Source organism: Monopterus albus, unplaced genomic scaffold (genome assembly GCF_001952655.1).
Source record: "Monopterus albus unplaced genomic scaffold, M_albus_1.0 scaffold476.1, whole genome shotgun sequence".
NCBI lineage: Eukaryota > Metazoa > Chordata > Actinopteri > Synbranchiformes > Synbranchidae > Monopterus > Monopterus albus.
This window is the reverse complement of record NW_018128356.1, coordinates 114,479-137,461: the sequence shown is the minus strand read 5'-3', so window position 1 is coordinate 137,461 and position 22,983 is coordinate 114,479. Positions and strand designations below refer to the sequence as shown.

Below are 22,983 nucleotides of genomic sequence, written 5' to 3'. Positions count from 1 at the left end.
TAAAAGGGAGCATATAACTCCTATTTTGGCATCCCTTCATTGGCTTCCAGTGTCTTTCAGGATTCATTTTAAGATTCTTTTATTTGTTTTTAAGTCTTTGAATGGTCTTGCTCCATTGTATCTTGCTGAGCTTTTATTTCCTTATAGTCCCTCCCGGTGCCTCAGATCAGCTGACTAGCTCTTGCTGGAGGTACCGAGGGCCAGGCGTAAACTCAGAGGGGACAGAGCATTTTCCATTGTGGCTCCTAAGCTATGGAATGTGCTGCCCCTTTACATCAGGCAGGCCCCCTCGTTGGCTATTTTTAAAACTTACTTGAAGACTCACTTGTATGCCTTGGCGTTTGACATGCGATGAGATTCTGTTTGGGCTGTGTTTTGGTTGATAGTATTTTATTATTTTGCTATGTTGGTTCTTTTATGTTATTTTATTGGTATTTTAATAATGTAGTTGTCACCTTTTTAGATGTTTTGTATTGTATCTTATGTTAAGCACTTTGTTGGCCTCAGCTGTGTTAAAGTGCTTTATAACTAAAGTTGAGTTGAGTTGAGTTGAGTTGAGCACCAACCACATTGTCAAGTTTGCAGATGGCTTGACTGTAGTTGGCCTCATTACCAACAATGATGAGGCCAACTACAGGAGTGAGGTGTGCAAACTGGAACAGTGGTGTAACAACAACCTCTTCCTCAATGTGGGGAAGACTAAAGAGATCATTGTAGACTTCAGGAGAAAACCTCTAAAGCATCCACCACTGACCATCGATGGTGCTGTAGTTGAGAGTTCAGCATTGCTAATGACACATCCCACCCTGCACACTCCCACTTCAGACTCCTGGCTTCAGGCAGAAGGTATCAGAGTCTTCAGGCCCACTCCACCAGACTTACAAACAGCTTCATCCATAAGGCTGTGAGGATGCTGAACACTGTCCATTATCTCCCCCTTCTGCCCATTGACTGTGACCCACCACAGACCATAAAAAGATATAGAAAGACTACCCCTGCTGTTTTACCTTCTGTTATATTATATGTAAATCTGCTGCTGACTTTTTTAGCTGGGATATTTGCTGCTGTTGGTCACTTGCAATACTGTCCATGTATACCTCATATGCTATTTGCACCTCATCACCAATGCCCCGGTGATGCTGAACCATCTGACAATCTCCTATTATTGTTTGCACTACTGTCACTGACTGTACATGGTTTTGAGTCACAGCTGTACCACTTAGATTTATCCTCAATATGTTAATCCAGTTCTTATTCTATTCTGTTTTTATTCTACTTTATTTTATTTTAGTTCCTAAATGTTATGGCACCCAATACTAGGTGAGAGAGAAATGGTATTTCGATTTTTGTATGTCCCGCACATATGGTGAATTGACAATAAAATTCTTGACCCTTGAACTTGAATAATGATTTTATCTGTGCTAAGCACTAAATCAGACAAAGTCTGAGAATCCAGTTAAAAACTCAGAATAAGGGTTACTGTGACTAGATGGGGTGGATTCATTTAGACTGACATATTCTTCTTGCAGTTATTATGGTTTGCTCTCATTTTCCATTCACTTGCCTTCATTTTTGGACTTTTACGCTCCATCTCATCTCACCTAATCTAGCCACAGGGGTTGCAAGCCAGTGACTTCTGTGCCGGTCCCAAGCCTGGATAAATAGAGAGGGTTGCATCAGGAAGAGCATCTGGAGTGGCAGAGAAGTATGTCAGAGTAGACAGTAGTGAGATGTGCTGTAAGTCAGACAGAGGAGTTCAAGGTGGAGGTGGGGCTACATCAAGGATTGGCTTTGAGTCCCTTCTTGTTTGCTATGGTGATGGACAGGTTGACAGATGAGGTCAGACAGGAATCTCCATGGACAATGATGTTTGAGGATGACATTGTGATCTGTAGTGAGAGCAGAGAGCAGGTGGAGGAACACCTGGAAAGGTGGAGGTCTGCTCTGGAAAGAAGAGGAATGAAAGTCAGTTGTGGCAAGACAGAATACATGTGTATGAACGAGAGGGAGGGAAGTGGAACAGTGAGGTTACAGGGGGCTGAGGTCAAGAAGGTGCAGGAGTTTAAGTATTTGGGGTCAACAGTCCAGTGTGATGGGGAGTGTAGGAAAGAGGTGAAGAGGTGAGTGCAGGCAGGTTGGAGTGGGTGGAGAAAGGTGTCAGGAGTGTTGTGTGACAGAAGAGTGGCAGCAAGAATCAAAGGAAAGGTGTACAAGACAGTAGTGAGACCAGCTATGCTGTATGGGTTAGAGACTGTAGCAGTGAGGAAAAGACAAGAGGCAGAGATGGAGGTAGCAGAGATGAGGATGTTGAGGTTTTTTTTTTAGGAGTGACCAGGATGGACAGGATTAGGAATGAGCACATCAGAAGGACAGCTCAGGTCGGCTGTTTTGGGGACAAGGTTCGAGAGGCCAGATTGAGATGGTTTGGACATGTGCAGAGTAGGGATAGTGGTTATATTGGTAGAAGGATGTTGGAGATGGAGCTGCCAGGCAAGAGGTCAAGAGGTACGCAAAAGAGGAGATATATGGATGTGCTAAAAGAGGACATGAAGTTAATTGGTATGAGAGTAGAGGATGCCAAGGATAGAGTTAGGTGGAAACAGATGATTCGCTGTGGCGACCCCTAACGGGAACAACCGAGAGAAGAAGAAGAAGATGCTCCATCTCATCTCACTTGCCCCAGCTTCACCCCAGTCTTAATCATCACCCATTGTTTTCAGCTGTCCCTCATTATTCTCTTGTTTGCCTGTGTACTTATACTCCCCCCTTCACTCAGTCAGATGCTGGTTCATACTGTTACATACCCAGTCCTGTTGTCAGTCCATTGAGGAAACTTCTCCAGAGAACCCTGACTATTCTCTCCTGAACCCGAACCTGATACTCAGAACTACTGTTGCGAAGCTTACCAGCCAAGCTGCCTTCTGAGAGTTCTCCTGCCTGAAAGCGATAATGTCATCTGTTCTTCTTCAACTACGCACCTCACTCCTCTTGTCACTGTTGTGGAAAAAATATCTTTTAAAGCTCAGTGAGTGTAAAATAAATATTTAACATCATTTCTGAGAGTTATTACATATTTATTCCTGCAGGAAGGAGTGTTCTCTGAACAGAGTGACTAAACAAGTCTGTTGCAAGGAAGCTCAATGAACAGAATGTGACTGCCCTTCTTATACTCAGCATACAACAACAGAAAACAGATGCTCAAACAGATAAAGGAAACAGAATACTGGTTAAAACAGAATACATGTTATCTGGTTCAGCATTCACACAAAGGCATGCTTATCACTACAAACATGCTGATACAGTCAACTGTCTAATGTCAAGCACACAAATAACTGCATACCATGATTTGAAGCATCAGTTAATAAACTTAAAGGGTGCTATAATAAAAATTGCCACCACATCACTCACCTGCAATGCCCACAAGGTATTGTCACACCTGCAGTGTCTACTGTTGTTAGGATCGCTCGACACAATTGTGAGCGAGCAGTAAAGAACAGACCCAGGCGGCTGGCTTCGGTGCAAGAGGTGGATTTATTTACAGTGGTGAAACAGGGGTGCAACACAATATACAAGAAACAAGAGCGAATGACTGAAATGAATATCACCGGGTGATGACCAGCATTTGTGAAGGGGTTTTGTCCATGAAGTGATGAGGTTGGGCTGCGAGGAAAAGCGACACTCCTGAACTGGTCAAGGTGGTGATCCGGTTGACTGTGGAGTAGCAGAGAGGAGACTGTGCATCGACCTGTGGAAGAGGTAGGTGGAGCTGAGGGAGTCCAGGTCCAAAGGAGAGGTCCAGGAGAAGTGACAGGAGACGCTAGAACTATGAGAAACAAGACGTGGAAAAACGGGAGACAAAAGATATAATCCGACATGGAACGAAGGCTGACAACTAGAAAGAACCAGCAAGGGAGTGAAGGTAAGCCGAGTATAAATAGGGAGTGACAAAGGAGGCGCAGCTGAAGCGTGTCAGAAAATCAGGACAGGTGTGTTAATCAAGAGAGTCAAAGAGAAAAGCAGACTAGAGCAAGAAAGAGAGAAGAGAGGAAGGTGCAGCCGGGCAAACCTGACAACTGTGAATTGTCCTGACTGCTAGTCACACTGTCATCTGTTCTTCATTGACCACTCTCCTTGCTCCTCCGGTCAACTCACCTGCAACTCGGAAAAGGATTGTCACCTGTAGTGTCTGCAGTGACCCCTTCTGCCCACCTGCCCAATGGTCATCGGTTCTTCACTGACTACTTATCTCACTCCTCCAGTCAACTCACCATCTCCTCTCACCTGTACACTGCCATGGTGTCTGCCATCCGGCCTCACTCACCAGTACGCTATGGTCCCATGGTTCCCCTGACTCCTGCTGTCTTGCTTCCACAACCTGCATGCCAAGGTCCACCCAGTCCAACTGGTTCCTGCCCAACCTGTCCCCAGCTCTTCATTGCTCTTCCCACCTGTCCTGTACAGAGCCAACTCCACTTGCCTGTATTTTCCAGTACCTGCTTGGCCTCTGTCCTCTTTTTCCTTCACCCAGTTAATTCATTCTTTAAGGTCAATAAACTCTTCTCTTGTTTCACTCCCTGGTAATCTGCATCTTTGGGTCTAACTTTTCACAACAGCTGTAACCAGGTTTCAGTGAGACACAATAAATCAGTTCACTTATAAAATCATGAACAAAAGAGATTTAGATGAGAGATCTGATATTTTATAGTCCACATTTAATTTTCCTGTTATTTTGTTCTATAAGAGTAGTCTTAATTTTAATTAGGTTAGGCTCTTATGAATAACTCCTCTTCAGTTGATTTTTGATTGATATAATTTAGGTGGTTGGGGCAGACACAGTCTCTATGGGGTACTGGGAGTTTTGGGTGGGTAGCAGCTGCAGAGAGGCATGTAAGACTGTGACCCTGTGTCCTGGTCTCAGCTCTGGGTTGTCATAATTTAGGTTGTAAAATAAACTCATCCAGATTTCTAAATATGAGAGCCGTACCATCCAAAGTGGGATGGATGCAATCTCTGCTAATCAGACCAGGTTTTCCCCAAAATGTTTTGCAGTTGTTTATGAAGCTCACATTGTTTTCTGGACACCACCTAGACAGCCAGTGGTTTAATGATGACATGTCATCAGTGGTCAGTTGGGTAGGGGTCTAGAGAAAACTATGGAGTTCGACATTGTTTTAGCGAAGTTACACACTGACTCATCAATTTTAGTGACCACTGACTGGTGAAATCGGGAGTCACTGGTGCCAACGTGAATAACAATCTTACCGTATTTACACTTTTCCTTAGTCAGCAGCTTCAAAAAGGATTCGATGTGACCCACTCTGGCCCCAGGAATACATTTGACTGTGGCCGGTGTCCCTAGCTTCACATTTCTGACTATAGAGCCGCCAATTACCAGAGTTGTTTTCTCAGCAGGTGTGCCGCTGAGTGGGGAAAATCGATTTGAAACATGAACAGGCAGGCGATGCACCATGGGCATTTGTCTTGAGTTGCGACTCTTGCAAACTGTCACCCAGCCACCTGGCTGAGATCCCAGCTGCTTGGGAAGTGCTAGGAGGTGGCTAGCTTGGGCTGAGCTACATCTAGGAGCCACGCTTCCAAATTGGTCAACGTCACCTGTAATGCTGCTAGCATCTGACATTTATTAGAAGTACCATTATCTTTTATGAACTCTGATCTTTAGTTCTTTACACAGATTTCATATTGGATTCCAGTCAGGTGATTGGCTGGGATGCTCTAACAGCTTTATTTTCTTTCTCTGAAACCAATTGAGAGTTTCCTTGGCTGTGTGTTTGGATCATTGTCTTGCTGAAATGTCCACTTTTGTTTCATCTTCATCATCCTGGTAGATGGCAGCAGATTCTTAACAAGAATGTATCGGTACATTTTTCCATTCATCCTTTCTTCAGTTATATGAAGTTTTCTAATACCATATGCTGAAAAACAGCCCCGCACCATGATGTTCCCACCTCCAAACTTCACTGTTGGTATGGTGTTGTTGGGGTGATGTGCAGTGCCATTTGACCTCCAAACATGGTGTGTATTATGGCATCCAAAGGGTTCAATTTTGGTCTCATCTGACCAGACTATATTCTCCCAGTATTTCACAGGCTTGTCTAAATGCTGTGCAGCAAACTTTAAACAAGCTTCAACATGTCTTTTCTTCAGCAATGTAGTCTTGCATGGTGAAAAAAAAGATTAGATCTGATAGAAAGATCAGAGTTGAGCATTAAGACCACTAGTGCTTACATAGCTAAAGAGCAGGTGGAGGTGTCAGGTATGTTTAAAATCTGTCAGCCTTCTGATCACCAGGTACATCAAGACTGAAAGCAGAACTTTGTCCCTTTGTCTTGTCTTGTCTTGCAGGTCCTCAGATGATGAAGATAAAGAGGATGAGCGGGTGGACAGCAATGACCCAGAGGAAATGTTCCAGAATATTCAGTACCAAAAGGAGATCATTGCCAACATTCGGACCAGACCCTGGCCTATGAGACGCAAGCTCAAAGTTCTAAAGTACCCCTGTGCTTTAATTTTTTCCACTGTATATATGGAATGGTAGTTTAATCTGTCTTACCTCTTAAACACACACACTGCATTTTTGAGAAAGATATTTTTCTTAATGGACGTTTTCTGGGTATAAATACTATATACCACTGAGTTCTAAATGAATACACCAAAATCTCAGCAGCTCAGCCAACAATCCCTCAAAAAGTGTATACAGTGACTGTGAAATACACAAAATAAACAAAACCTTCTGAACACAGAAATTGTAGTCATAGATATTAATGACTCCTACTTTAAATTCCACAGGATTACATGTATTAGCAAGATTTTCTGCATGATCATGCAGAAAGGAAGGAAAGACTGCCCCGAAGTGGTGGGGCGAGTGGGGAATTTTTGGAATTTTTTAATATATATATATACACATATAAAAAAACCCCACACTTGCCCCCCACTTTGGGGCGGTCTTTTATTCCTTCCTTCAAGCTCAGGTCCTCTCCCAGAGGCCTGGGACCTTGAGGATCCTGCCCAGTATCTTAGCTGTTCCAAGGACTGCACTCTTCTGGACAGAGATCTCAGATGTTGTTCCTGGGATCTGTTGGAGCCACTCTCCCAGTTTGGGGGTCACAGCCCCCTGGAGGTAGACTCGTCCATCACCCAAGCTGAAGTCACTGAGGTACTTGAGAAGCTTCTTGGTGGCAAGGCACCAGGGGTGGATGAGATCCGCCCTGAGTACCTTAAGTCTCTGGATGTTGTCGGGCTGTCTTGGTTGACACGCCTCTGCAATGTCGAATGGCAATTGGGGACAGTGCCTCTGGACTGGCAAACCAGGGTGGTGGTCCCTCTTTTCAAGAAGGTGAACCGGAAGGTGTGTTCCAAATATAGGGGGATCACACTCCTCAACCTCCCCGGGAAAGTCTATGCCAGGGTACTGGAGAGGAGAATTCAACCAAAAGTCAAACCTTAGATTCAGGAGGAACAATGTGGTTTTTGTCCTGGCCACGGAACACTGGACCAGCTCTATATCCTCTTCAGGGTGGTGGAGGGTTCATGGGAGTTTGCCCAACCAGTCCACATTTGTTTTGTGGATTTGGAGAACACATTTGACCATGTCCCTCGCGATGCCCTGTGGGGGGTGCTTCGGGAGTGCGGGGTCCGGGGCCCTTTGCTAAGGGCTGTCCAGTCCCTGAACAACCCGAGCAGGAGCTTGGTTCACATTGCCAGCGGTAAGTCACACTTGTTCCCGGTGCATGTTGGACTCCGGCAGGGCTGCCCTTTGTCACCAGTTGTATTCATTATTTTTATGGACAAAATTTCTAGGTGCAGCCAGGGGCCAGAGGGAGTCCGGTTTGGGGACCACAGGACCCCGTCTCTGCTTTTTGCAGATGACGTCCTGTGGGCCCCATCAAACCAGGACCTCCAGCGTGCACTGGGGTGGTTTGCAGCCAAGTGTGAAGCGGCTGGGATGAGAATCAGCACCTCCAAGTTCGAGGCCATGGTTCTCAGTCAGAAAAGGGTGGCTTGTTCCCTTCAGGTTGGTGGAGAGCTCCTGCCTCAACTGGAGGAGTTCAAGTATCTTGGGGTCTTGTTCACAAGTGAGGGAAGGATGGAACGGGAGATTGACAGGAGGATCAGTGCAGCTTCTGCAGTAATGCAACTGATGAACCTTTTTAACCACTATACGTGTTTTACGCTGGATGCCCTTCCTGACGCAACCCTGACCCTAACCCAGGGCGAAGTGGCGAGAGCGCTGTGCCTTAACCACTAGCCTATGTAAGATTCTAGTTACTGTATAAGCTTTAGTAACTTCTCATACCTTTAGTTACTTTTCATAACTTTATTTTCCTTGTTTATACATATTACAGCTGCATTGATGATTGTCCAGAACTACTGAGCTTTGATTATTTTTAATACATTTATTTCCCTTGCTTATATACAGTATCTTAAAACTGTAATGAAGTAGAATCTGCTTACTTTGAATGCTGTAACTTCTGTGTAGAGATAGGATGTCTGCATCTCCTTGTGACCAGACAGCCTATTTACATTTTAGCAAAGACCTGTTGGCATGTTTTACACTCACACCTCGACCCACTTAGCATATCCCAAGTTCTGCTTTGTTTTGGGGTGTCCTGCAGAGGCCGAGGGCTACAACCTGAGATGACCACCTGGCTAGTTTAACATACTTATTAGCATCACACACACAGGGGGCCTGCAACTCAGGCCACCCATTGATCAGCGCACCTAGATCAAGCTCAGGGTGCTGGAGACACACAAACACACCTGGTCTAGATCACATATCAGCAAGCAAGCGCAGGCAGGGGTTGACCTACTCACACCAAATGACCAATATAATCACGAACTATTGAAGGTTGCACCCCTGCCCAGGGTGGAGCAGCCCAAGAAGATAAAATGTATTGTAAAAACTTAATTCGGGGTTCAGAGAATGGAATTCGTCTGGGAGCTCTGTCTCTCTGATCCCAGCGCTGTAAGACCTACCTGTGCTCAGACTTCCAGTAAACTTCCTGTTGATTTTAAAGACCTCTCCTCTCTTCACTTCTCATGCTTTCAATAAAAGAATTTGGGTAAAATCCAACACCTACCAGGGAGGAACAGAAGTATTTGAACACCCTGCGATTTTGCAAGTTCTCCCACTTAGAAATCATGGAGGGGTCTGAAATTCACATTGTAGGTGCATTCCCACTGACAGAATTTAAAAAATTTTTTTCAGAAAATCACGTATGATTTTTAAAGAATTTATTTGTCTAGCACTGCTGAACATAAGTATTTGAACACCTGAGAAAATCAGTGTTAATATTTGGTACAGAAACCTTTGTTTGCAATTACAGAGGTCAAACGTTTCCTGTAGTTCTTGACCAGGTTTGCACACACTGCAACAGGGATTTTGGCCCACTCCTCCACACAGATCTCCTCTAGATCTGTCAGGTTTCGGGGCTGTCGCTGAGTAACACGGAGTTTAAGCTCCCTCCAATGATGTTCTATTGGATTGAGGTCTGGAGACTGGCTAGGCCACTCCAGAACCTTAATATGCTTCTTACAGAGCCACTCCTTGGTTATCCTGGCTGTGTGCTTCGGGTCGTCATGTTGGAAGACCCGGCCACGACCCATCTTCAATGCTCTGACTGACGGAAGGAGGTTGTTGCTCAAAATCTCACAATAAATGGCCCCACTCATCCTCTCCTTAATACAGTGCAGACGTCCTGTCCCCTTCACAGAAAACCTCCAAACACGATGAGTGAAGTTTAGACCAAAAAGTTCTACTTTGGTCTCATCTGACCACATGACTTTCTCCCATGCCTCCTCTGGATCATCCAGATGGTCTTTGGCAAACTTCAGATGGGCCTGGACATGTGATGACTTGAGGAGGGGAACCTTCCGTGCAATGCATGATTTGAAACCATGACGGCGTAGTGTTCTACCGACAGTGACCTTTGAAACTGTGGTCCCAGCTCTCTTCATGTCATTGACCAGCTCCTTCCTTGTAGTTCTGGGCTGATTCCTCACCTTTCTTATCATCAGTGATACCCCACGAGGTGAGATCTTGCATGGGCGCCCCAGTCCAAGGGAGACTTACAGTTGTCTTTAGCCTCTTCCATTTTCTAACAATTGCTCCAACAGTTGATCTATTTTCACCAAGCTGCTTGACAATTGCCCAGTAGCCCTTTCCAGCCTTGTGGAGGTCCACAATTTTGTCTCTGGTGTCTTTTGACAGCTCTTTGGTCTTGCCCATGGTAGTAGTTGGCGTCTGACTGACTGTGGGGTGGACAGGTGATTTTAAAGATCTCAGACAGGTACTACTAATTTAGATTAATGAGTGGAGTAGAGGTGGACTTTTTCAAGGCACAGTAACAGGTCTTTGAGAGCCAGAATTCTTGCTGTTTCTGAAGTTTTCACGTCTGCGCAATATAAAAGCTGTGTTTTGCCTTTAAATGACAAAGCATTTAAAATAATTACTACATTAGATTCCACCTGAAGTAACCTGCTGCATCACATGTGAAATGTTATCCTGATGGGTCGCCTGTGTTAAACAGCAGGATTTGTTTTGTTGGAGGTTTTAAAAGTCTCAACATGTCTGAATAATTTTGACCTGTATTTTTGTGCATAACCTTTTCCTTGTCATTACTGTACACTGAGGTTGCATGGTTTCCATTATAGTTTTGAAGGATGTTGTCTTCACAACAGAAAATGGTTGGTTGGCTTCACATACAGAGGTTAGCACAAGTTTGTCAAATGTTGTCTGTGTTACCCGCCGAGAGCCAGTGAGGGAATCTGTGACTATTGTGGTCGCCACATTTCTGTAACTACTTATCCAACAGAACAAATTTAAGAAACTTATATTAACTTATTTGCCAATTATTTATGCTAACACTAACACATTAAATGAAAAAGCTAAACTTACCATGACATGTTTTCTCAGGTTAGACATTAAATTTTTATATGTTGAAATGTGTTTTGGCAGACAGAGAAGACGCCACATTATGAAGCTGTTCTTTTGCACTGTGTGTAAGATGAATCATGCTTTGTATATGTGGCCAGGGGTGTTCACCCTCTTCTTTTGTAGTATTGGAGAGAGATGCTGCTGCCATTTTTATGTTTTCAGTCCCTGTTTACCATGGCTGAAGATTTTTTCCCACTATGTCCCCGCTGTGGTCATGTGACTACATGTGGTTATTGTTACTGCGGCTGATTGGTCAAACAGAGTATGGGGAATGATGGTATGTGAGTGTATGATCTGCTCAGTGTTTGTCTGATCTGAAGAAGCAGCATCATGTCATCCATGTTGGCTTGTCTCATGGTCTCCAGGGCAGATTGTGATCTCTGGATTCAAATACGATCATGTCTCATCTACTGTATGTCCAGTAGGTGCAGTCCACTAAGGGAGGTCACTCTGCTGATAGCTATGTAAGCCATGCCACATTCAAAAATGTGCTTCAGTGAAACTACAGCTGTTGATGTTGTCATTCACTGAACCTTGTGGATTGTACCACTCCTCTGTTTCAGGTTGTGTGCTCTTTCTGTGTACACTTGTATGTGCCAGCTGCACTCCATGCTCTGCGATAACTGTTCCATCCAGCTGTTTCATTGTCCATTTTGGGTCCAATCTTAGTTAATCATTCTGTTCTTCTCATCCTTCAGCTATTTCAACAAAGTACTTCAGCCATTTCTTCTCATCATTCTTATGTTTCAGCACTTGATTTCAGACATTTTCAGAGCGATTCTCACAATGTTTCTTTTCAATAGCCACACCATAGTAGTCCTCAGGATGTAAGACTACTCTCTCTCACTCATTCACTCTCTCACTCACTCTCACACACAAAGACCTACTGTCTTACCTACTTTGGGGCGACCACGAGAAAAATGTTCACATCTTAATAAGTTCAGTATACGTTCAGCTAGAAAAGCCATTCTGGTATCAAAATGTTCATTTTTTTCAGGATATTATGGCCTGTATTGAAATTTTTTTTACAACTTTCATACTTTTTAAAATATTTAGCATTTATTCTGAAAAATTTGCCCCATTCAAATGAATGGGGAAATTCAACTCCAGAATATTTTCAGGTATCAAAATGTTCAGCTCCTCAAGGACATTCATGTTTCTATTCAGAATGTTTCTAAACTTCATACTTTTAAAATATTTAGCTTTATTTTGAAAATTTTGCCCCATTCATATGAATGGAAAAATTCTACTTAAATTGTTTCATATCGTTTACTGTTTTAGTTTGTTTTATTTGCTTTTAGGTTTTATATAAATTCTGTGTAGGCATTCATTGGTTTGGGATATGTATGTGAAGCACTTTGTGCCCTTTTATGAGCTGTAAAGTGCTATACAAATAAAGGTTTGCCCCTTTCAAATGAATGGGGAAATTCTACTTAAGCATACTTTCAGGTATTTCAGGTATCAAAATGTTCAGCTCTCCCAGGACATTCATGCTTTGACTCAGAATTGTTCTACAGTTCACACTTCTGAAATATTTAGCTTTATTTTGAAAATTTTCTCCCATTCAAAATAATGTGCAAATTGTACTTCAGCATACTTTCAGGTATTTCAGGTATCAAAATGTTCAGCTCTCCCAGGACATTCATGCTTTGACTCAGAATTGTTCTACAGTTCACACTTCTGAAATATTTAGCTTTATTTTGAAAATTTTCTCCCATTCAAAATAATGTGCAAATTGTACTTCAGCATACTTTCAGGTATTTCAGGTATCAAAATGTTTGGCTTCTTCAGGACATTCATGCTTCGACTCAGAATTTTTATACACTTCACAGGTCTGAAATATTTTGCTTTATTTTGAAAACTTCCCCCCTTTCAAATTAATGGGAAATTGTACTTCAGCATACTTTCAGGTAGATATGCCTTTCAGGTGTCAAAATTGTCAGCATTTTCAGGGCAATCCTTCAGCACAGCATCCATATGCATTTTCAACAGGAAATGCATTTCTCTAGTCTAGTTCATATATATTTTCCTCCTTTATTCCTCTATTTCCTTTTTCCTTCCATTTTGTTGAATTAGTTGTTATTAAAGGTTGTCAGTTAGTTTGCACATGCTGCCATTTTTCTCATTCTTTTGCCCTTTTCTTTCATTTGTTTCATTTGGTGAAGAGACAACTTCTATTCTTTTGTTTTTACTAATAAAACATTTTATCATTAACAGTGTTCATTTTGAGATTGAGGTCTGGGTTTTGTTTTGCAGTGTTGTGCATTTGTTACCTCAGCAGAGGTGTGTGTGTGTGTGTGTGTGTGTGTGTGTGTGTTTTATCACAGCAGTCTACTACCTTAGCCAGAACATAGGAGCAGTCTCCATGAAAGGTGTAGACCTTTCCATCAAAGGTGTTGACATGAGCTCCTCCCTCCACGGAGCAGGTTCCTGGACAGTTCTCCTCCGTACACTTCCACTGGCCGCTGTCACACACACTGTCAGCACACACAGTCTAAACTTAATTGCCAGTGAACAATTCATTTGCAACATCTCCAAAACTGTTTTATAAACCAGGCTGAACAGATTGTGGGATCTACTGTGTCTCTGTACTGGGCACACGCTGACAAAACAAAAACGGGTTTCTTCATATGAATTAGATTTTTCAAAACAAAACACATTTATATAATGTGGAGTGTTCCTTTACAGTTTTTCTCTCAAATGAGAAATGGAATTTTCAAATATACTTGTTCAGCCTTCACGTCATCTAGTCACTTGTGTACATCATAAATGCAATTTCTCACATTTTTGAACAAATTGCAAATGTTTTCATACATTCATGCAAATGTGTCCTGAACTGAGGAACCACTCTCAAATTAATCTTGATTTCCCTCATGAAGGGGAATTTGTGAAGTATTAGGTAAACTAGTTCTCTAAACTAGCTCAAAGGTGCATCTCATGAACCTTCAACTGGCACGCACATACAGTATAGAGTGTGGACAACACAGGGTTGCAACAGAAGAACAAGGAAATAAACAGCATCAACTGCTGGAGAGAAGCAGAAGAAGAGTAAATGACTTTCTTTTCTGTATCACAGTGACAGTAAACACAGTAGAGGTGTAAATGTGAATCTGTCCAGTCTTTTGCAGTCAGTCTCCCACATTATCATCCATTAACCATAGTTTACATAAGAAAATACTTAAGAGTACATAGTTACATACGACTAAGCATTGTGACTATGTTGTTCATAAAAATTACAAAAGGGCTTTTCATTCTGATGGCACTGACACATGAGTTACTTTTGACAAATAAACCAAGAATTTTGAGCAAGTGACAAGCTTTTGCAGGTAATCCACGGTGTGGTACTATTAGTACAAAGTGATTGGAGAAATGTACCAAAACAACTGTAATGTGCGCAGACTGACATTCTGTGTATCATACCATTTTCTGCAGTTATTGGAGTAGGACTCCCCAGGTCTATAGATCTTGTTGTTGTAGTTGCAGGAACACTCACTCAGTGGAACACAACCTTTACCATGAAAATCATCCAGCACCATGCCTGAAAGCAAAGTAATACTGTATAGAAATATATTATGTATCTGCAGTTATGTTCATGTACGTATGTGTGTATCGCTCTGCTGTACCTGCAGGACAGGCGCATCCATCAATACAGTGGTTGTCACAGGTGTGGCTGGCCTCTGGGTTGGAGCAGGTATCAGCACAGGGACTTCCACACTCTTTGTACTCCATTTCGTGGGGACACGACTTCCCTGTGAGTACACCAGCTGTTTCTCACAACTTGACTTAGGTAGCTCTCAGATAACATTAATTCACACAAACTTTAGTACTGTAACCTGGTCCCGGCCCTTGAAGGACATTAATTCAATTGTACTTATTGGCATGAAGTCAAATAAAATTAAATAAAAAGTTACAATTTTCATATTTTTTACCTTGTTTATTAAACTGTAGTCATTTTGTCATGTCCACTCTGACCATGTCTCACATTCATGTGTAATAACACTCAGTGAATATTGTATCAATCTCAAACCTTTTTGTTTTTAGGAACATATATGCTTCTGTCCTTGTGGTAAATGTGATAATAAACGTGTAAGAAGCATATTTTGTTAAAATAGTATGATTGATGTGTCCATAAGTGTCGTGTTTCACCCCATCACACCAATGTGTTTCTGCACTAAAATACTGTTTTGTTCTACTAAGTAACACTACTAAGAGGAAATTACTTGAATTAAGGGTTTGAAGAAGACAAATTCAAATGCTGGTGAGACTGAATAATCTTTCCAAACATTTTTTGGTACATTTTTCTTTTAAAACCTTCTCTGTCAAACATAACATGTCCACCCCGTCACTCAAAAAACATTTTTAATAAAAATTTCAAAATGATTTTGTATAAAAGCGTTACTTTTTCATTTAGCTGCATGCTATGTGTGATGTTGTCAGCAAGGCTGTAAAAACGGGCCTCAAAGAGCACCGAGATACAGAGAAGGCAGAGGAGAAAGAGGAAGTTCCAGGGGAGTTTGAAGAGGACAAAGGAATTATTATTAAAATGCTGTGGCAGAATGCTTAGAAAAGTTAAGCTTTTAATAATTAAAGATGATCATAAGATGATTTATGTGTTTTGTTTGAAATAATCATTAGTAAATGTGTAAGAATAAAATGTGAAATAATTGTATTAAAAGGATGGGGAAAAGTGATTTTACATCTAACAGAGTGAAAAGTACAGAATCACACCAGTGGAAGTAGACACACATCCCTGAAATGAGGAACTGCAGGAGTGTGTATGTGACACAGAGAAGAGACACACAACATAGTGAAGAAGTAAAATGATGATTCTAAGCACAAAAGTAAAGATTTGACTGATAATTGTTTGATCAATATCTGATCAAAGATGATCAATGTTTAGTCAAGTAATGTATTCAAAATATATAGATCTGTGTTTTGACTTTAAGGCATTGATAGTTTTGTGTGAAATCAGTGTGTAATTGTGAGTGTTCTGTTAAAAAGCAAGGATGGAATTATGATATTTCAGTTAGATGAGTTTCTTGTATTTTTGTATTCAGATGGTTTTAGTTTCTAGAAAAGAGGAAGTAGAATCCAAGGCTGGATCACAGTGGGGCAGAGGCCGGTTACGGGCTGTAGGCTTGGACTGACAGTAAAAAAAATATGCAATACTTCAGAACAATATGATTTTGCACGCCAAATAAGGTATCAACTGCAAACTGTGGCATCTGGTTGGATGAGAGGACAAGAACGAGGACGACTGACCAAGAATCCTATAAAAACCGAGGCAAAAAGAGGAACAGAGATTCCTTTCACGGCTGCGGCCGGAGGCTCTGTCTGGTTGACCATCTGACTTCCAGAAGACCGAGGACTGCGGAGAGGCAGTCCAGGGAGAGGGCACCCCTCTGGGGGTGCTCCCCCGCAGGCACTAGCCTGTGAAGAGGAAGATGCATGCCAACGAGGGAGTGAGCCCCTTTTCTGGGTGCTTGGACACAGGCATCGGCCTGTCAGAAGAGTGAGATGCATGCCAACGTGCGGTGAGGTTGACAGCTGGTGAGGCACTGACTCTTTTACAGTCAGATTTACAAATACAAATGAACCGTTAACAAATTGTCTGTTAACAGACAATGCGTTATGTTTTATATCTCATATCATTTAGATTTATTTTGAAAATCTTGCTCCATTCAAATGAATGAGAAAATTCTACATTCAGCATAATTTCAGCTATCAAAATATTCAGCTCCTCAGGGACATTCATGCTTCTCTTCAGAAGTTTTCTAAACTTCATACTTTTAAAATAATTAGTTTTATTTTGAACATATTTCCCCATTCAAATGAATGGGAAAATTCTACTTCAGCATACTTTCAGCATAATTTCAGCTATCAAAATGTTCAGCTCTTCAAGGACATTCATGCTTTTATTCAAAATTTTTGTAAATGTCATACTTTTGAAATATTAAGCTTTATTTTGAAAATCTTGCCCCATTCAAATGAATGGGGAAATTTTTACTTTTGTATACCTTCAGCTATTTCAGCTATCAAAATGTTCAGCTCTTCAAGGACATTCGTGCTTCTCTTCAAAAGTTGTCTAAACTTCCTACTTTTAAAATATTTAGTTTTATTTTGAAAATCTTGCCCCATTCAAATGAATGGGGAAAATTTTACTTCTGTATACTTTCAGCTATTTCAGCTATCAAAATGTTCAGCTCTTCAAGGACATTCATGCTTTTCTTCAGAAGTTTTCTAAACTTCCTACTTTTAAACTATTTAGATTTATTTTGAAAATCTTGCTCCATTCAAATGAATGAGAAAATTCTACATTCAGCATAATTTCAGCTATCAAAATATTCAGCTCCTCAGGGACATTCATGCTTCTCTTCAGAAGTTTTCTAAACTTCATACTTTTAAAATAATTAGTTTTATTTTGAACATATTTCCCCATTCAAATGAATGGGAAAATTCTACTTCAGCATACTTTCAGCATAATTTCAGCTATCAAAATGTTCAGCTCTTCAAGGACATTCATGCTTTTATTCAAAATTTTTGTAAATGTCATACTTTTGAAATATTAAGCTTTATTTTGAAAATCTTGCCCCATTCAAATGAATGGGGAAATTTTTACTTTTGTATACCTTCAGCTATTTCAGCTATCAAAATGTTCAGCTCTTCAAGGACATTCGTGCTTCTCTTCAAAAGTTGTCTAAACTTCCTACTTTTAAAATATTTAGTTTTATTTTGAAAATCTTGCCCCATTCAAATGAATGGGGAAAATTTTACTTCTGTATACTTTCAGCTATTTCAGCTATCAAAATGTTCAGCTCTTCAAGGACATTCATGCTTTTCTTCAGAAGTTTTCTAAACTTCCTACTTTTAAACTATTTAGATTTATTTTGAAAATCTTGCTCCATTCAAATGAATGAGAAAATTCTACATTCAGCATAATTTCAGCTATCAAAATATTCAGCTCCTCAGGGACATTCATGCTTCTCTTCAGAAGTTTTCTAAACTTCATACTTTTAAAATAATTAGTTTTATTTTGAACATATTTCCCCATTCAAATGAATGGGAAAATTCTACTTCAGCATACTTTCAGCTATTTCAGCTATCAAAATGTTCAGGTCTTCAAGGACATTCATGCTTCTATTCAGAACTTTTCTAAACTTCATTCTTTTAAAAATTTAGCTTTATCTTGAAAATCTTGCCCCATTCAAAAGAATGGAAAAATTCTACTTCAGCATAATTTCAGCTTTCAAAATGTTCAGGTCTTCAAGGACATCCATGCTTCTCTTCAGAAGTTTTCTAAAGTTCATACTTTTAAAATATTTAGCTTTAGTTTGAAAACCTTGCTCCATTCAAATGAATGGGGAAAATTCTATTTCAGCATAATTTCAGCTATCAAAATGTTCAGCTCTTCAAGGACATTCATGCTTCTATTCAGACTTTTTCTAAACTTCATACATTATAAATATTCCGCATTATTTTCAAAATCTTGCCCCATCCAAATGAATGGGAAAATTTTTATACACTTCATACTTCTGAAATATTTTGCTTTATTTTGAAAATATCCCCCCATTCAAATTAATGAGAACATTTTACTTCAGCATACTATCTCTGCAGCACCAGCTCACACCAATAGCTCTAACCATCAAGGGCAACTTGGGGAAGGGAAGAAGCACAAACAGACTGTGTGGGTAGGGTTTGCAGCAATCCCTCTGACCCTCCTCTGGATCCAGTCAGTTAATAGTGATTCCAGATCCAGAAGAGGACTCCCTACAATGCCCTGAGCTGTTCTCAGCACCCAGGTCAAGTCTTTTCTGTCGTGTGCAGTGCAGCTCCCATACCACACTGTTGCACTGAGACAGAGGATGCTCTCTACTGTCACTCTGTAGAAGTTTGCAAGCAGCTGAGAGAAGAGACCAGCTGCCTGAGGAAGAAAAGCCTTTACTGGGCTTTCTTCACCAGGTAGGATGTGTTCAGAGACCAGGTCAGGTCAGATGTGATGTGGATGCCCAGGAACTTGACAATATCCACTTGGTCCACCACCTCCCTGTGTATGAGAAGAGGAGCATGTTTTGTCTTCCTGGGCCTCCTATAATCCACAATGACTTCCTTAGTCTTGTTGGTGTTCAGGACAAGATTGTTATCTGAACACCACCTTGTCAGGTGATGGATCTCCTTTCTGTAGTGAGTCTCATCATTGTCTGAGATGAGACCCACTACAGTGGTGTCATCTGTGAACCTCACGACTGTATTTGTGGAGTGAATGGCATAGCAGTCATGGGTAAACAGAGTGAACAGAACTGGGCTGAGCATACGGCCCTGTGGTGTGCCTGTGTTCAGGACCAGTGTGGATGATGTGCAGCTTCCAATTCTCACCACTTGAGGCCTGTTAGTGAGAGAGTCTTTAATCCAATGACATCATTGCAGGCATTCCCAGGTTGTGCAGTTTCAGTGCCAGTTTTTCTGGGATCACAGTATTAAATGCCGAACTGAAGTCAACAAATAGCATCCTGACATAAGTGTTAGGATGCTCCAGGTGGGACAAGGAATTCAAATTTATGCAGCCAACTATATGCTGCAAGTGAATGTTTAGAAAATATATTCATAAAAAATATTCCTCATTATGTCCATAAAAAAATGCATTTCTCTCAGATCTTTTGAAAAATTGTCATTTTTAAGATACAAAGTTGGTTATAGAGACTGCATCCCAACTCCATTTGCAACTTGTGGGCCTGTGGAAAAATTGGTTATATAGACTGTTTTACTCTTACTCTATTAACTGCTAACTACTATTTCTACTACTGCTGTTACCGGAGCAGGAGCATTGATAAGGCAGAAGGCAAACATTTAAACATTACACAGCTAGTTTTAATCTACATTTTAAAAAATTTCTTTTGCATGGCCTACATGATCTTTTTCCATATTTTACCCTGTTACAATTTACCATAATTAGATTTGTGGAAAGCTAAAGCTACTAGAAATCTAGTCCAGTTGATTTTTTCAGCTTACTATGACCTGTATGACTGAGAATCTGCACAGACTAAACCTACTAGCATTCTGCCAGCTGTCCAAAATGTGAAATGAACCATGCAAGGCCACATATCTATAGAACCTCATCTTAAAATGTTGTCATTAGACACAAAACTATGAAAGTAGTGTTCTAACATTTGACTAAATGTAGTTAGAATAGTAGACAGAGCTCAGGCTGAGCCAGCATTGGCCACAGTAGATGCAGAGCTTCTAAGATATGCTGACTGTGTGCCATGGATAACAGGTTTTATATGGGCAGTTTGTTGTTATCACACAGATTTTATTGCCACCATCAGGGATGGGATGCAAGTCTGCATTTTTACACCCACTTTAATCTCAGGCTGAATGTGTGTGATTACTCCTGCTGCAATAACAGCTCGTATTTCACATCACAAACCAGTGATTTTTACCTACATTTTCTGACAATTTTTTGTTTGAATTATTTTGAATTTGAACCTCAGGCCTAACCTTAATTAATAACATGATATCACAAAATAAAACCATGTGTTTCCTAGACCTGTAAAAGATTGTTTTCCATGGATGAATGTATAAAGTGCACACTGGGTGTCATCACTGATTAATACATGGTTCATAGCCCTCTGAATGGTCCCAAGTGCTATGACAGGATAAGATGGTTTCACTATCTTATAGACTTTAAAGCTACAGAATCACTTTAGAAAATGCATTTTAATAGGACCTAATAACACTGTGATATTTTAAAAAAATCACATTAATAGTACTGGTTTTCACCATGATTTAAAAGTGTTACAGCCATAGTATATAGCAGAGGTGGGAGTAAGTCACATGTGTGCAAGTCTCAAGTTACTGTGGTGAGAATCAAGCAAGTCGAGTCCCTCTTATAAGTCACAAGTCAATTCATACAAAATGTTGATGATATGATAATATGGAAATATCACGCATTTAAGTGAAACATTCAAGAACCTGTTCTGATTATTAAAGCTCAGTGAGTGTAAAATAAATACTTAACATCAGTTCTGAAAGTTATTATATATTTATTTCCTGCAGGAAGGAGGTTTCTCTGATACAGTCTGTTACAGGGAAGCTCAATGAACAGAGTGTGACAGCCCTTCTTATACTCAGCATACAACAAAGAAGACAGATGCTCAAACAGATAAAGGAAACAGAATACTGGTTAAAACAGAATACGTTATCTGGTTCAGCATTCACACAAAGGCATGCTTATCACTACAAACATGCTGATACAGTCAACTGTCTAATGTCAAGCACACAAATAACTGCATACCATGATTTGAAGCATCAGTTAATAAACTTAAAGGGTGCTATAATAAAAATTGCCATTTAGTCCATCTTATTCCAACCTACAGGCAGAAACTTAAAGCTGCAAAGCCTGTGGTCAAAACAGCCTCCTCAGTCCAGCTCTTCACTAAGTCAGAGCTACAGGCCTGCTTTGACTGCACAGACTGGAATGTATTTGAGACTGCAGCTACAGACCTGGATGAACTCACAGACACTGTGACATCTTATATCAGTTTCTGTGTGTGTGCCCAAAAAGACCTTCTGCACTGTAAGATATTACCCAGTTCTTCTAACCAGGAACTCAGAGAGACGAGGTGGACCACTTGGATATATAAAAAATAACTGTGCTGGTTTATTCAAAGGATCACAGGTAAAATTAACATTACACATCCAGGCATCTTCCACCCCCAAACCTGCGCGCAGGCAGCATGGAGGATAAAAGACCCTGAACCCTCATGCCTATACAATTTTATCCCTTGGTTGGGCTAGCCCATGCTACACAGGAACGTCAACCGTGACGTCACCTGATATGCCAGCTTCACAGCTGGCCGTAGCAGTAGTCAAAACATGGAGAGAATCAATGTGTGTGTGAGTGTTGATCATGTGGTGTGTATCTAAAAACATACAGGACGTTCAGGGACATGTCCGGACATTAAGCCTCGGAAGATATTATGATTAAGATTACGGCTGAACATATCATGCTACTAGCAATATTCATCCTGCCTGCAGACTCTTCAATCTAGTTGACCTTGGCCTAGATGCAGCCTGCAGAACTCCTGACAATGAACTGAGCATTTAACAGCCTGAGCTAGACATCCTGGCTACACTAAACATTCCTATACAACAAGTATCTAATCAATATCTACCTGAGTAAGAAATTACCTAACAAAATGAAGAATTTTAACAAAAAGCCACAATCCACCTGGCCTGGTGGGGAAAGGATGGCTTGGAAAGAACACAGTTTTAGATATTTTCATGTCTTTATGAAGATATGGACAAAAAGGAAACTGTTTATAGACATTTTCATGTCTTTTATGTTTTCCCGAGTTACAAAAGATTTGACCAAGAAAAACATTGTTTAACTGAATTTGTCCTATTTCTCTGAGAGTTTTAAAGATTGAACTGGATGAGCTTTGATATTTTTGTTTACAAATTATTTTCCCCTTGTGAAAGCTTGAATCATGGCAAAAAGGAAAAAGAGGAACAAACAATGGCCCAATCTGCCACCGCCCTACCCAGAGCCATCTGAGCCAGATTACGTGAGAAAAATCTCTGTTGTTCAGATCAAGAGCTTAGCTCAACCATAATAATTTTAATCAGTATGATCATTTTAGATTTGTTTTAAAATAGTAGTTGGTTTGGAGCTGTGTGAATTTCCCTCCTGCTTCAAATGCTCCACCATCATTCCAGTCCCCAAGAAACCCTCCATCAGTGGACTGAATGACTACAGACCTGTCGCCCTGACATCTGTAGTTATGAAGTGCTTTGAAAGACTGGTGTTGGCCCACCTGAAGGACATCGTAGGTTGCCTGGTAGGCAGTTTGCCTACCGGGCAAACAGGTCAGTGGACGATGCAGTAAGCATGGCACTGCATTACATCCTGCAACACCTCGACTCCCCAGGGACCTATGCACGGGCCCTCTTTGTGGACTTCAGCTCAGCATTCAACACCATCATCCTGGACATCCTCCACTCCAAACTGACCCAGCTCACTGTGCCTGCCC

At 41.0% G+C, this 22,983-nt stretch overlaps 1 protein-coding gene across 3 annotated transcripts in view; it reads left to right on the top strand.

The window, feature by feature from the left end:
• The window catches only part of tmc3 (transmembrane channel like 3), a 99,484-nt gene that overhangs the window by 7,043 nt on the left and 69,458 nt on the right, over window positions 1-22,983 (top strand). For all 3 annotated transcript variants that reach the window (XR_002273790.1, XM_020587722.1, XM_020587723.1), the window contains exon 2: window positions 6,364-6,510. Coding sequence is in view for 2 of the 3 variants with exons in the window: in XM_020587722.1 (XP_020443378.1) it covers window positions 6,364-6,510 (147 nt within the window). In the remaining variant the exon portion in view is untranslated. The remainder of the gene's footprint in view (window positions 1-6,363; window positions 6,511-22,983) is intronic.